Raw genomic sequence first — 16,470 nt, 5'->3', positions numbered from 1 at the left:
TCAGCCAATGAGCGTTAGCAGGAAGTGTATATTAGCCAATGAGCATTAGCAGGGAGTGTATATCAGCCAATGAGCATTAGCAGGAAGTGTAAATTAGCCAATGAGCATTAGCAAGAAGTTTTTATCAGCCAATGAGCATTAGCAGGAAGTGTATATCAGCCAATGAGCATTAGCAGGAAGTGTATATCAGCCCATGAGCATTAGCAGGAAGTGTATATTAGTCAATGAGCATTAGCAGGAATTGTATATTAGCCAATGAGCATTAGCAGGAATTGTATATTAGCCAATGAGCATTAACAGGAAGTGTATATTAGCCAATGAGCATTAGCAGGAAGTGTATATCAGCCAATCAGCATTATCAAGAAGACTTTATCAGCCAATGAGCAGGAAGTGTATATCAGCCAATGAGCATTAGCAGGAAGTGTATATTAGCCAATAAGCATTAGCAGGAAGTGTATATCAGCCAATGAGCATTAGCAGAAAGTGTATATCAGCCAATCAGCATTAGCAGGAAGTGTATATCAGCCAATGAGCATCAGCACAAAGTGCATATCAGCCAATGAGCATTAGCAGGAAGTGTATATCAGCCAATGAGCATTAGCAGGAAGTGTATATCAGCTAATGAGCATTAATATGAAGTTCACATCAGAATCATGAAATAAAAAAAATGACTTTAGTGTCCCTTTAATGTATTGGTCCCTGTATTTGCTTTAATTGTGGTACAAATAATACAATACAAGCAGCAAAAGTATCCAAGGAAATATAACACACCTGGTTAATCTAGCTTGTGTTGTGCATTCATATCAGTTGTGCTTTTAAAGTTCTCATCCAATTGCAAGCAATATCGTGTTATCGCGATACGTTTTCATTGCGCTTAGAATTCTTACAGTGATCTCAGAGATGTTGGTTTCCGAAACTAAAAAGTTGCACAAAACACTTCAAAAATATATTACAAAGTACAGTTACACTCATAATAACACCATCTAATAAAAATGCACAAAGGTTATGAGGGCTTAAAAATATGAGATCTCGGGTGTTAGGGGAAAAAAACGCCAAAGTACTTTGAGTAACATTGAGATACATACAGATACATTGCTAAAGATGTTTTGTGTATGTATATAAATATATATATATGTTTAGCTATGTATTTACTGTAAATATTTCACATTACAATGTTCTGCACATAGCAGAATATGTTCTAAGTATTTTTAAATTTATATTCCTATATATATATCTGTATACATCTATACCTATATATAATTATATATATATATATAGGTAGAAATATATATTTCTCCAACATAGGTGTGTCCGGTCCACGGCGTCATCCTTACTTGTGGGATATTCTCTTCCCCAACAGGAAATGGCAAAGAGCCCAGCAAAGCTGGTCACATGATCCCTCCTAGGCTCCGCCTACCCCAGTCATTCTCTTTGCCGTTGTACAGGCAACATCTCCACGGAGATGGCTTAGAGTTTTTTAGTGTTTAACTGTAGTTTTTATTATTCAATCAAGAGTTTGTTATTTTGAAATAGTGCTGGTATGTACTATTTACTCAGAAACAGAAAAGAGATGAAGATTTCTGTTTGTATGAGGAAAATGATTTTAGCAACCGTCACTAAAATCCATGGCTGTTCCACACAGGACTGTTGAGAGCAATTAACTTCAGTTGGGGGAACAGTGAGCAGTCTCTTGCTGCTTGAGGTATGACACATTCTAACAAGACGATGTAATGCTGGAAGCTGTCATTTTCCCTCTGGGATCCGGTAAGCCATGTTTATTACGATTGTAAATAAGGGCTTCAAAAAGGGCTTATTAAGACTGTAGACTTTTTTTGGGCTAAATCGATTGATTATTAACACATATTTAGCCTTGAGGAATCATTTTATCTGGGTATTTTGATATAATAATATCGGCAGGCACTGTTTTAGACACCTTATTCTTTAGGGGCTTTCCCAAAGCATAGGCAGAGCCTCATTTTCGCGCCGGTGTTGCGCACTTGTTTTTGAGAGGCATGGCATGCAGTCGCATGTGAGAGGAGCTCTGATACTTAGAAAAGACTTTCTGAAGGCGTCATTTGGTATCGTATTCCCCTTGGGGCTTGGTTGGGTCTCAGCAAAGCAGATACCAGGGACTGTAAAGGGGTTAAAGTTCAAAACGGCTCCGGTTCCGTTATTTTAAGGGTTAAAGCTTCCAAATTTGGTGTGCAATACTTTTAAGGCTTTAAGACACTGTGGTGAATTTTGAACAATTCCTTCATGTTTTTTCGCATTTGCAGTAATAAAGTGTGTTCAGTTTAAAATTTAAAGTGACAGTAACGGTTTTATTTTAAAACGTTTTTTGTACTTGTTATCAAGTTTATGCCTGTTTAACATGTCTGAACTACCAGATAGACTGTGTTCTGAATGTGGGGAAGCCAGGATTCCTATTCATTTAAATAAATGTGATTTATGTGACAATGACAATGATGCCCAAGATGATTCCTCAAGTGAGGGGAGTAAGCATGGTACTGCATCATTCCCTCCTTCGTCTACACGAGTCTTGCCCACTCAGGAGGCCCCTAGTACATCTAGCGCGCCAATACTCCTTACTATGCAACAATTAACGGCTGTAATGGATAATTCTGTCAAAAACATTTTAGCCAAAATGAACACTTATCAGCGTAAGCGCGACTGCTCTGTTTTAGATACTGAAGAGCATGACGACGCTGATATTAATATTTCTGAAGGGCCCCTAACTCAGTCTGATGGGGCCAGGGAGGTTTTGTCTGAGGGAGAAATTACTGATTCAGGGAACATTTCTCAACAAGCTGAACCTGATGTGATTGCATTTAAATTTAAGTTGGAACATCTCCGCATTCTGCTTAAGGAGGTATTATCCACTCTGGATGATTGTGACAAGTTGGTCATCCCAGAGAAACTATGTAAAATGGACAAGTTCCTAGAGGTGCCGGGGCTCCCAGAAGCTTTTCCTATACCCAAGCGGGTGGCGGACATTGTTAATAAAGAATGGGAAAGGCCCGGTATTCCTTTCGTCCCTCCCCCCATATTTAAAAAATTGTTTCCTATGGTCGACCCCAGAAAGGACTTATGGCAGACAGTCCCCAAGGTCGAGGGAGCGGTTTCCACTTTAAACAAACGCACCACTATACCCATAGAGGATAGTTGTGCTTTCAAAGATCCTATGGATAAAAAATTAGAAGGTTTGCTTAAAAAGATGTTTGTTCAGCAGGGTTACCTTCTACAACCAATTTCATGCATTGTCCCTGTCGCTACAGCCGCATGTTTCTGGTTCGATGAGCTGATAAAGGCGGTCGACAGTGATTCTCCTCCTTATGAGGAGATTATGGACAGAATCAATGCTCTCAAATTGGCTAATTCTTTCACCCTAGACGCCACTTTGCAATTGGCTAGGTTAGCGGCTAAGAATTCTGGGTTTGCTATTGTGGCGCGCAGAGCGCTTTGGTTGAAATCTTGGTCGGCTGATGCGTCTTCCAAGAACAAGCTACTTAACATTCCTTTCAAGGGGAAAACGCTGTTTGGCCCTGACTTGAAAGAGATTATCTCGGATATCACTGGGGGTAAGGGCCACGCCCTTCCTCAGGATCGGCCTTTCAAGGCAAAAAATAAACCTAATTTTCGTCCCTTTCGTAGAAACGGACCAGCCCAAAGTGCTACGTCCTCTAAGCAAGAGGGTAATACTTCTCAAGCCAAGCCAGCTTGGAGACCAATGCAAGGCTGGAACAAGGGAAAGCAGGCCAAGAAACCTGCCACTGCTACCAAGACAGCATGAAATGTTGGCCCCCGATCCGGGACCGGATCTGGTGGGGGGCAGACTCTCTCTCTTCGCTCAGGCTTGGGCAAGAGATGTTCTGGATCCTTGGGCGCTAGAAATAGTCTCCCAAGGTTATCTTCTGGAATTCAAGGGACTTCCCCCAAGGGGGAGGTTCCACAGGTCTCAGTTGTCTTCAGACCACATAAAAAGACAGGCATTCTTACATTGTGTAGAAGACCTGTTAAAAATGGGAGTGATTCATCCCGTTCCATTAAGAGAACAAGGGATGGGGTTCTACTCCAATCTGTTTATAGTTCCCAAAAAAGAGGGAACGTTCAGACCAATCTTAGATCTCAAGATCTTAAACAAGTTTCTCAAGGTTCCATCGTTCAAGATGGAAACCATTCGAACTATTCTTCCTTCCATCCAGGAAGGTCAATTCATGACCACGGTGGATTTAAAGGATGCGTATCTACATATTCCTATCCACAAGGAACATCATCGGTTCCTGAGGTTCGCATTCCTGGACAAACATTACCAGTTCGTGGCGCTTCCTTTCGGATTAGCCACTGCTCCAAGGATTTTCACAAAGGTACTAGGGTCCCTTCTAGCTGTGCTAAGACCAAGGGGCATTGCTGTAGTACCTTACTTGGACGACATTCTGATTCAAGCGTCGTCCCTTCCTCAAGCAAAGGCTCACACGGACATTGACCTGGCCTTTCTCAGATCTCACGGATGGAAAGTGAACGTGGAAAAGAGTTCTCTATCTCCGTCAACAAGGGTTCCCTTCTTGGGAACAATAATAGACTCCTTAGAAATGAGGATTTTTCTGACAGAGGCCAGAAAAACAAAACTTCTAGACTCTTGTCGGATACTCCATTCCGTTCCTCTTCCTTCCATAGCTCAGTGCATGGAAGTGATCGGGTTGATGGTAGCGGCAATGGACATAGTTCCTTTTGCACGCATTCATCTAAGACCATTACAACTGTGCATGCTCAGTCAGTGGAATGGGGACTATACAGACTTGTCTCCGAAGATACAAGTAAATCAGAGGACCAGAGACTCACTCCGTTGGTGGCTGTCCCTGGACAACCTGTCACGAGGGATGACATTCCGCAGACCAGAGTGGGTCATTGTCACGACCGACGCCAGTCTGATGGGCTGGGGCGCGGTCTGGGGATCCCTGAAAGCTCAGGGTCTTTGGTCTCGGGAAGAATCTCTTCTACCGATAAATATTCTGGAACTGAGAGCGATATTCAATGCTCTCAAGGCTTGGCCTCAGCTAGCGAGGGCCAAGTTCATACGGTTTCAATCAGACAACATGACAACTGTTGCGTACATCAACCATCAGGGGGGAACAAGGAGTTCCCTGGCGATGGAAGAAGTGACCAAAATCATTATATGGGCGGAGTCTCACTCCTGCCACCTGTCTGCTATCCACATCCCAGGAGTGGAAAATTGGGAAGCGGATTTTCTGAGTCGTCAGACATTGCATCCGGGGGAGTGGGAACTCCATCCGGAAATCTTTGCCCAAGTCACTCAGCTGTGGGGCATTCCAGACATGGATCTGATGGCCTCTCGTCAGAACTTCAAAGTTCCTTGCTACGGGTCCAGATCCAGGGATCCCAAGGCGGCTCTAGTGGATGCACTAGTAGCACCTTGGACCTTCAAACTAGCTTATGTGTTCCCGCCGTTTCCTCTCATCCCCCGGCTGGTAGCCAGGATCAATCAGGAGAGGGCGTCGGTGATCTTGATAGCTCCTGCGTGGCCACGCAGGACTTGGTACGCAGATCTGGTGAATATGTCATCGGCTCCTCCTTGGAAGCTACCTTTGAGACGAGACCTTCTTGTTCAGGGTCCGTTCGAACATCCGAATCTGGTTTCACTCCAGCTGACTGCTTGGAGATTGAACGCTTGATCTTATCGAAGCGAGGATTCTCAGATTCTGTTATCGATACTCTTGTTCAGGCCAGAAAGCCTGTAACTAGAAAGATTTACCACAAAATTTGGAAAAAATATATCTGTTGGTGTGAATCTAAAGGATTCCCTTGGGACAAGGTTAAGATTCCTAGGATTCTATCCTTCCTTCAAGAAGGATTGGAAAAAGGATTATCTGCAAGTTCCCTGAAGGGACAGATTTCTGCCTTGTCTGTGTTACTTCACAAAAAGCTGGCCGCTGTGCCAGATGTTCAAGCCTTTGTTCAGGCTCTGGTTAGAATTAAGCCTGTTTACAAACCTTTGACTCCTCCTTGGAGTCTCAATTTAGTTCTTTCAGTTCTTCAGGGGGTTCCGTTTGAACCCTTGCATTCCGTTGATATTAAGTTACTATCTTGGAAAGTTTTGTTTTTAGTTGCAATTTCTTCTGCTAGAAGAGTTTCAGAATTATCTGCTCTGCAGTGTTCTCCTCCTTATCTGGTGTTCCATGCAGATAAGGTGGTTTTACGTACTAAACCTGGTTTTCTTCCAAAAGTTGTTTCTAACAAAAACATTAACCAGGAGATTATCGTACCTTCTCTGTGTCCGAAACCAGTTTCAAAGAAGGAACGTTTGTTGCACAATTTGGATGTTGTTCGCGCTCTAAAATTCTATTTAGATGCTACAAAGGTTTTTAGACAAACATCTTCCTTGTTTGTTGTTTATTCTGGTAAAAGGAGAGGTCAAAAAGCAACTTCTACCTCTCTCTCTTTTTGGATTAAAAGCATCATCAGATTGGCTTACGAGACTGCCGGACGGCAGCCTCCCGAAAGAATCACAGCTCATTCCACTAGGGCTGTGGCTTCCACATGGGCCTTCAAGAACGAGGCTTCTGTTGATCAGATATGTAGGGCAGCGACTTGGTCTTCACTGCACACTTTTACCAAATTTTACAAGTTTGATACTTTTGCTTCTTCTGAGGCTATTTTTGGGAGAAAGGTTTTGCAAGCCGTGGTGCCTTCCATTTAGGTGACCTGATTTGCTCCCTCCCTTCATCCGTGTCCTAAAGCTTTGGTATTGGTTCCCACAAGTAAGGATGACGCCGTGGACCGGACACACCTATGTTGGAGAAAACAGAATTTATGTTTACCTGATAAATTACTTTCTCCAACGGTGTGTCCGGTCCACGGCCCGCCCTGGTTTTTTTAATCAGGTCTGATAATTTATTTTCTTTAACTACAGTCACCACGGTACCATATGGTTTCTCCTATGCAAATATTCCTCCTTAACGTCGGTCGAATGACTGGGGTAGGCGGAGCCTAGGAGGGATCATGTGACCAGCTTTGCTGGGCTCTTTGCCATTTCCTGTTGGGGAAGAGAATATCCCACAAGTAAGGATGACGCCGTGGACCGGACACACCGTTGGAGAAAGTAATTTATCAGGTAAACATAAATTCTGTTTTGTTTAAAAAACCATCAGATATATGTAGAAATATTTAATTATGAATAAATAGAACATATTCTGTTATGTTAAGAACATTGGAATGTGAAATATTCATATTTTCATGTTGGGTTAGCTCAATTGCGAACATATGATGGTGTTTGCATGATATTCGAGTGTTAGGTTTTTCTTCCCACTTTTTTTTCTCCATTGACTTCTATGGGGGAATACGTGAACGCGCAGGCGATATTTGATGTTCAGATTTTTGCGTTGGTCGGGTTACTGCTTACGCAAAATACTTCGTTTTTTTACTTGTAATACAAGCGCAACCCGACTAGCACAAAAAGCTTAACTCTAGCGGAGTTTTTGCAATAGTGAAAACACAATATAACGATATATAGATAATATGCTTCTGTAAATAGTGAAAACACAATATAACGATAACGATAATAGATAATATGCTTCTGTAAATATGGACAAAAAAATAGATCCATTTAGGTGAAATAATCATTTTGTGAGTGTAATTATAGTATGCAGAGCAATTGTCTTTCTAATAAATAGTCTGTTGTCACCTGAAACCTTTCTCCATCTCTCTGTTCCTCTCGCTCTCTCAGGATATCACTACATCTGTCTCAGAAATGACATAAATCAGCCACTCTGCCTCCCGGCTCTGCTTGTTTACACTGAGGCAAACGATTATATTCCTGATGACCACCAAGGTAAGTTGCCATGGACCTCTCATGCTTTTTTTTATCTTTGAATTCTTTATCATAATTGATCATACTGTCCTGTCACCACTAACCCACTGGTCAGCTCCATATTTCAGAAATACTCTTCTCTGTCATTCTAAAATACTCTAATTATGTTACTGGTGATTATCATATTTGGCTGGCCTATATCCATTAAAGTAGCTATCAAAATGGTTGTTCACAATAGTGCATTAAGGTTCAATGTGATCTGGAAACTGTTTATTTTCATTTACAGAATCCATTAACAATAATGTGCAAAAATTTCTCCTACCTCTACTAGGTGTAAAGGGAAAGAATGCCCTTTACGACTAGTATTACAAAATGTCAGTCTTTAAAAGACATGTAAGAAACACAGTCAATAAAATCATAATATATATTGAAAGAATGGTATTGAAATCAAATATATTTAGTCCTGAAATATTATATTTGAAAAGTAAAAAAAAAGTTGATAATTTTATTTATATATATATATATATATATATATATAGATAATCATTGTAACATGAACTAGTGAAGTGAGCTAAATACATCCATATTGTGTATATACATCAGCCATATTGGCTATATTCGTTATCAACCATAATCAAAAATATATTAACAGAACAAAGGAGTCTGACATAAGTGTAAATGTAATAGTTTTTTAAAATATTTTCTTTAAATGCCTTTTGAGTCGATCACAGGTGAAGGTTACACGTGCAAAGCAAGTATCTTATACCATTGGGTTATAGTTGCTAAACAGAATACTCTGAGACACTATTTTGTTTTAAGCAACTAACCTACTGAACATTAAATGAAAATAGGGGTACACTTAACACCTGATTAAATGTTGTGCACTTGTAACAACAGAACGAGAAAGTATGTAAACCTGCAGCAAAAAGCCAGAAAGTATTTAACAATAGCCAAAATAATTACAGTTTTGAGCTCCATATAACTTTTGCAGTGTAAAGTTGCCCTAAGTCTAACTCTTCTACAAATTTCCACACTATCAGATCTAAAATCACTTAAGATTACCTTAACTTACATATCTTCAGCCGTACTTTGACCTTTTCCATTGCAAACTCTCCTTGACATTTGACCTCCTGCCCCTTTAGACTATGCTGACGCACTCATTAACCCCATCAAACATGTTAATCTCATGGATCAGAGGGCGAAACAGCTAGTGGCTCTTATTGGGGAAAGCGAGGTAAGTTTTGGGAACATGTAGAAGATCTAATTCATGTGACAAACCAATAATAAACAACACATTGAAATGTAGTGCTGTCAATATCAATGTGCAAATATCTCATTGTGAGCTAATGTTGCACAAATGAGAACACCAGTGGCACACAATAGCTACAGCTCTCCTTATAACCAGACACATAAAAATGACCAATAAAAATAACACCATCGTATAGAGACACTGCCAAATAAACGCACGTCAACATAAGTACAGTACCTTCTGCTAGCCATATGTCCATATAACTGCACCTAAGCCACATCTCAGCATAACCACACTTACACATAAATAATCTACTCCTAGCAACATTTCATATAATGACACTTCCAACTTAATACCATACCTTCTCCTAACTGCATTTACATATGACACTTGCACCTTAATACCATACCTTCTCCTAACTGCATTTACATATGACACTTCCACCTTAATACCATACCTTCTCCTAACTGCATTTATTTATAATGACACTTCCACCTTAATACCATACCTTCTCCTAACTGCATTTATATATAATGACACTTCCACCTTAATACCATACCTTCTCCTAACTGCATTTATAGATAATGAGACTTCCACCTTAATACCATACCTTCTCCTAATATATATAATGACACTTCCACCTTAATGCTGTACCTTCTCTTGACTGCATTTATATATAATGACACTTCCACCTTAATACCATACTTTCTCCTAACTGCATTTACAGATAATGACACTTCCACCTTAATGCTGTGCCTTCTCTTGACTGCATTTATATATAATGAGACTTCCACCTTAATACCGTACCTTCTCCTAACTGCATTTATATATAATGAGACTTCCAACTTAATACCGTACCTTCTCCTAACTGCATTTATATATAATGACACTTCCACCTTAATGCTGTACCTTCTCTTGACTGCATTTATATATAATGACACTTCCACCTTAATACCATACTTTCTCCTAACTGCATTTACAGATAATGACACTTCCACCTTAATGCTGTGCCTTCTCTTGACTGCATTTATATATAATGAGACTTCCACCTTAATACCGTACCTTCTCCTAACTGCATTTATATATAATGAGACTTCCACCTTAATACCGTACCTTCTCCTAACTGCATTTATATATAATGAGACTTCCACCTTAATACCGTACCTTCTCCTAACTGCATTTATATATAATGACACTTCCACCTTAATACCATACCTTCTCCTAACTGCATTTATAGATAATGAGACTTCTACCTTAATACCATACCTTCTCCTAATATATATAATGACACTTCCACCTTAATGCTGTACCTTCTCTTGACTGCATTTATATATAATGACACTTCCACCTTAATACCATACTTTCTCCTAACTGCATTTACAGATAATGACACTTCCACCTTAATGCTGTGCCTTCTCTTGACTGCATTTATATATAATGAGACTTCCACCTTAATACCGTACCTTCTCCTAACTGCATTTATATATAATGAGACTTCCAACTTAATACCGTACCTTCTCCTAACTGCATTTATATATAATGAGACTTCCACCTTAATACCGTACCTTCTCCTAACTGCATTTATATATAATGAGACTTCCACCTTAATACCGTACCTTCTCCTAACTGCATTTATATATAATGACACTTCCACCTTAATACCATACCTTCTCCTAACTGCATTTACAGATAATGACACTTCCACCTTAATACTGTACCTTCTCCTAACTGCATTTACATATAATGTCACTTCCACCTTAATACTGTACCTTCTCCTAACTGCATTTACATATGACACTTCCACCTTAATACCATACCTTCTCCTAACTGCATTTACAGATAATGACACTTCCACCTTAATGCTGTGCCTTCTCTTGACTGCATTTATATATAATGAGACTTCCACCTTATTACTGTACCTTCTAACTGCATTTATATATAATGACACTTCCACCTTAATACCGTACCTTCTCCTAACTGCATTTATATATAATGAGACTTCCACCTTAATACCGTACCTTCTCCTAACTGCATTTATATATAATTACACTTCCACCTTAATACCGTACCTTCTCCTAACTGCATTTATATATAATGAGACGTCCACCTTAATACCGTACCTTCTCCTAACTGCATTTATCTATAATGAGACTTCCACCTTAATACCGTACCTTCTCCTAACTGCATTTACAGATAATGACACTTCCACCTTAATACTGTACCTTCTCCTAACTGCATTTACATATGACACTTCCACCTTAATACCATACCTTCTCCTAACTGCATTTACAGATAATGACACTTCCACCTTAATGCTGTGCCTTCTCTTGACTGCATTTATATATAATGAGACTTCCACCTTATTACCGTACCTTCTAACTGCATTTATATATAATGACACTTCCACCTTAATACCGTACCTTCTCCTAACTGCATTTATATATAATGAGACTTCCACCTTAATACCATACCTTCTCCTAACTGCATTTATATATAATGACACTTCCACCTTAATACCGTACCTTCTCCTAACTGCATTTACAGATAATGACACTTCCACCTTAATACCGTACCTTCTCCTAACTGCATTTATATATAATGACACATCCACCTTAATACCATACCTTCTCCTAACTGCATTTATATATAATGACACTTCCACCTTAATACCGTTCCTTCTCCTAACTGCATTTATATATAATGAGACTTCCACTTTAATGCTGTACCTTCTCTTGACTGCATTTATATATAATGAGACTTCCACCTTAATACCATACCTTCTCCTAACTGCATTTATATATAATGAGACTTCCACCTTAATACCATACCTTCTCCTAACTGCATTTACAGATAATGACACTTCCACCTTAATGCCGTATCTTCACTTAACTGTATTTACATTTAATGACACTTCCACCTTAATTCCTTACCTTCTCCTAACTGCATTTATGTATAATGACACTAACAAATGCCATACCTTCTCCTAACTGCATTTACAGATAATGGGGCCTATCTATCAAGCTCCGGATAGAGCTTGAGGCCCCGTGTTTCTGGCGAGCCTGCAGGCTCGCCAGAAACACCAGTTATGAAGCAGCGGTCTAAAGACCATTGATCCATAACCTGCCCGCCTGCTCTGAGCAGGCGCATCGCCGCAATTCAACCCGATCGAGTACGATCTGGTTGATAGACACCCCCTTGCTGACGGCCGATTGGCCGCGATTCTGCAGGGGGCGGCGTTGCACAAGCAGCTCTTGTATTGCTCTCCGTATTCAGCTAGGTCTGGCGGATCAGGTCCGCCAGACTTTCATAAATAGAGGCCATTGACACTTCCACCTTAATGCTGTACCTTCTTTAACTGCATTTACATATTACAATTCCACCTTAATTCCTTACCTTCTCCTAACAGCATTTACATATAATGACACTTCCACCTTAATGCCGTACCTTCTCCTAACTGCATTTACATATAATGCCACTTCCACCTTAATGCCGTACCTTCTCCTAACTGCATTTACATATAATGGCACTTCCACCTTAATGCCGTACCTTCTCCTAACTGCATTTACAGATAATGACACTTCCACCTTAATGCCGTACCTTCTCTTGACTGCATTTACATAAAATGCCTTACATTCCCCTAACTGTATTTACATATAATGCCACTTCCACCTTAATGCCTTACATTCCCCTAACTGTATTTACATATAATGTCACTTCCACCTTAATGCCTTACATTCCCCTAACTGCATTTACATATAATGTCACTTCCACCTTAATGCCTTACAGTCCCCTAACTGTATTTACATATAATGTCACTTCCACCTTAATGCCTTACATTCCCCTAACTGCACTTACATATAATGCCACTTCCACCTTAATGCCTTACATTCTCCTAACTGCACTTGCATATAATGTTACTTCCACCTTAATGCCTTACATTCTCCTAACTGCACTTGCATATAATGCCACTTCCACCTTAATGCCTTACATTCCCCTAACTGTATTTACATATAATGTCACTTCCACCTTAATGCCTTACATTCCCCTAACTGTATTTACATATAATGTCACTTCCACCTTAATGCCTTACATTCTACTAACTGTATTTACATATAATGTCACTTCCACCTTAATGCCTTACATTCCCCTAACTGTATTTACATATAATGTCACTTCCACCTTAATGCCTTACATTCCCCTAACTGCACTTACATATAATGTCACTTCCACCTTAATGCCTTACATTCCCCTAACTGCACTTACATATAATATCACTTCCATCTAAATGCCTTACATTCCCCTAACTGCATTTACATATAATGTCACTTCCATCTAAATGCCTTACATTCCCCTAACTGTATTTACATATAATATCACTTCCATCTAAATGCCTTACATTCCCCTAACTGCATTTATATATAATGTCACTTCCACCTTAATGCTTTACATTCCCCTAACTGCACTTACATATAATGCCACTTCCACCTTAATGCCTTACATTCCCCTAACTGCGCTTACATATAATGTCACTTCCACCTTAATGCCTTACATTCCCCTAACTGCATTTACATATAATGTCACTTCCACCTTAATGCCTTACATTCCCCTAACTGCATTTACATATAATGTCACTTCCACCTTAATGCCTTACATTCCCCTAACTGCACTTACATATAATGTCACTTCCATCTAAATGCCTTACATTCCCCTAACTGCATTTACATATAATGTCACTTCCACCTTAATGCCTTACATTCCCCTAACTGCACTTACATATAATGTCACTTCCACCTTAATGCCTTACATTCCCCTAACTGCACTTACATATAATGTCACTTCCACCTTAATGCCTTACATTCCCCTAACTGCATTTATATATAATGTCACTTCCACCTTAATGCCTTACATTCCCCTAACTGCATTTACATATAATGTCACTTCCACCTTAATGCCTTACATTCCCCTAACTGCACTTACATATAATGTCACTTCCACCTTAATGCCTTACATTCCCCTAACTGCATTTACATATAATGTCACTTCCACCTTAATGCCTTACATTCCCCTAACTGCACTTACATATAATATCACTTCCACCTTAATGCCTTACATTCCCCTAACTGCATTTACATATAATGTCACTTCCATCTAAATGCATTACATTCCCCTAACTGCATTTACATATAATGTAACTTCCACCTTAATGCCTTACATTCCCCTAACTGCACTTACATATAATGTCACTTCCATCTAAATGCCTTACATTCCCCTAACTGCATTTACATATAATGTCACTTCCACCTTAATGCCTTACATTCCCCTAACTGCACTTACATATAATATCACTTCCACCTTAATGCCTTACATTCCCCTAACTGCATTTATATATAATGTTACTTCCACCTTAATGCCTTACATTCCCATAACTGCACTTACATATAATGTCACTTCCACCTTAATGCCTTACATTCCCCTAACTGCACTTACATATAATATCACTTCCACCTTAATGCCTTACATTCCCCTAACTGCACTTACATATAATGTCACTTCCATCTTAATGCCTTACATTCCCCTAACTGCATTTATATATAATGTTACTTCCACCTTAATGCCTTACATTCCCATAACTGCACTTACATATAATGTCACTTCCACCTTAATGCCTTACATTCCCCTAACTGCATTTACATATAATGTCACTTCCACCTTAATGCCTTACATTCCCCTAACTGCACTTACATATAATGTCACTTCCACCTTAATGCCTTACATTCCCCTAACTGTATTTACATATAATGCCACTTCCACCTTAATGCCTTACATTCCCCTAACTGCACTTACATATAATGTAACTTCCACCTTAATGCCTTACATTCCCCTAACTGCACTTACATATAATGCCACTTCCACCTTAATGCCTTACATTCCCCTAACTGCATTTATATATAATGTCACTTCCACCTTAATGCTTTACATTCCCCTAACTGTATTTAGATATAATGTCACTTCCACCTTAATGCCTTACATTCCCCTAACTGCATTTATATATAATGTCACTTCCACCTTAATGCTTTACATTCCCCTAACTGTATTTAGATATAATGTCACTTCCACCTTAATGCCTTACATTCCCCTAACTGCATTTACATATAATGTCACTTCCACCTTAATGCCTTACATTCCCCTAACTGCATTTACATATAATGTCACTTCCACCTTAATGCCTTACATTCCCCTAACTGCATTTACATATAATGTCACTTCCACCTTAATGCCTTACATTCCCCTAACTGCACTTACATATAATGTCACTTCCACCTTAATGCCTTACATTCCCCTAACTGTATTTACATATAATGTCACTTCCACCTTAATGCCTTACATTCCCCTAACTGCGCTTACATATAATGTAACTTCCACCTTAATGCCTTACATTCCCCTAACTGCACTTACATATAATGCCACTTCCACCTTAATGCCTTACATTCCCCTAACTGCATTTATATATAATGTCACTTCCACCTTAATGCTTTACATTCCCCTAACTGTATTTAGATATAATGTCACTTCCACCTTAATGCCTTACATTCCCCTAACTGCACTTACATATAATGTCACTTCCACCTTAATGCCTTACATTCCCCTAACTGCACTTACATATAATGTCACTTCCACCTTAATGCCTTACATTCCCCTAACTGCACTTACATATAATGTCACTTCCACCTTAATGCCTTACATTCCCCTAACTGCACTTACATATAATGTCACTTCCACCTTAATGCCTTACATTCCCCTAACTGCATTTACATATAATGTCACTTCCACCTTAATGCCTTACATTCCCCTAACTGCATTTACATATAATGTCACTTCCATCTTAATGCCTTACATTCCCCTAACTGCGCTTACATATAATGTCACTTCCACCTTAATGCCTTACATTCCCCTAACTGCGCTTACATATAATGTCACTTCCATCTAAATGCCTTACATTCCCCTAACTGCACTTACATATAATGTCACTTCCATCTAAATGCCTTACATTCCCCTAACTGCGCTTACATATAATGTCACTTCCATCTAAATGCCTTACATTCCCCTAACTGCATTTACATATAATGCCACTTCCATCTTAATGCTGTACTTATCTCCTAACTGCATTTACGTATAGTGACGATTCTACGTATAATGTCACTTCCACCTTAATGCCTTACATTCCCCTAACTGCACTTACATATAATGTCACTTCCACCTTAATGCCTTACATTCCCCTAACTGCACTTACATATAATGTCACTTCCACCTTAATGCCTTACATTCCCCTAACTGCATTTACATATAATGTCACTTCCACCTTAATGCCTTACATTCCACTAACTGTATTTACATA

At 39.3% G+C, this 16,470-nt stretch overlaps 1 protein-coding gene across 1 annotated transcript in view; it reads left to right on the top strand.

The window, feature by feature from the left end:
* PLCB3 (phospholipase C beta 3) overlaps positions 1 to 16,470 on the top strand; it is a gene marked incomplete in the record, with an annotated part of 460,897 nt that overhangs the window by 400,192 nt on the left and 44,235 nt on the right. Inside the window, 2 exon segments of the mRNA XM_053720071.1 lie at positions 7,742 to 7,846; positions 8,968 to 9,059. Of these exon segments, the coding sequence (XP_053576046.1) occupies positions 7,742 to 7,846; positions 8,968 to 9,059 (197 nt within the window).

Source organism: Bombina bombina, chromosome 7, assembly GCF_027579735.1.
Source record: "Bombina bombina isolate aBomBom1 chromosome 7, aBomBom1.pri, whole genome shotgun sequence".
NCBI lineage: Eukaryota > Metazoa > Chordata > Amphibia > Anura > Bombinatoridae > Bombina > Bombina bombina.
This window is presented reverse-complemented; position numbering and strand designations above follow the sequence as displayed.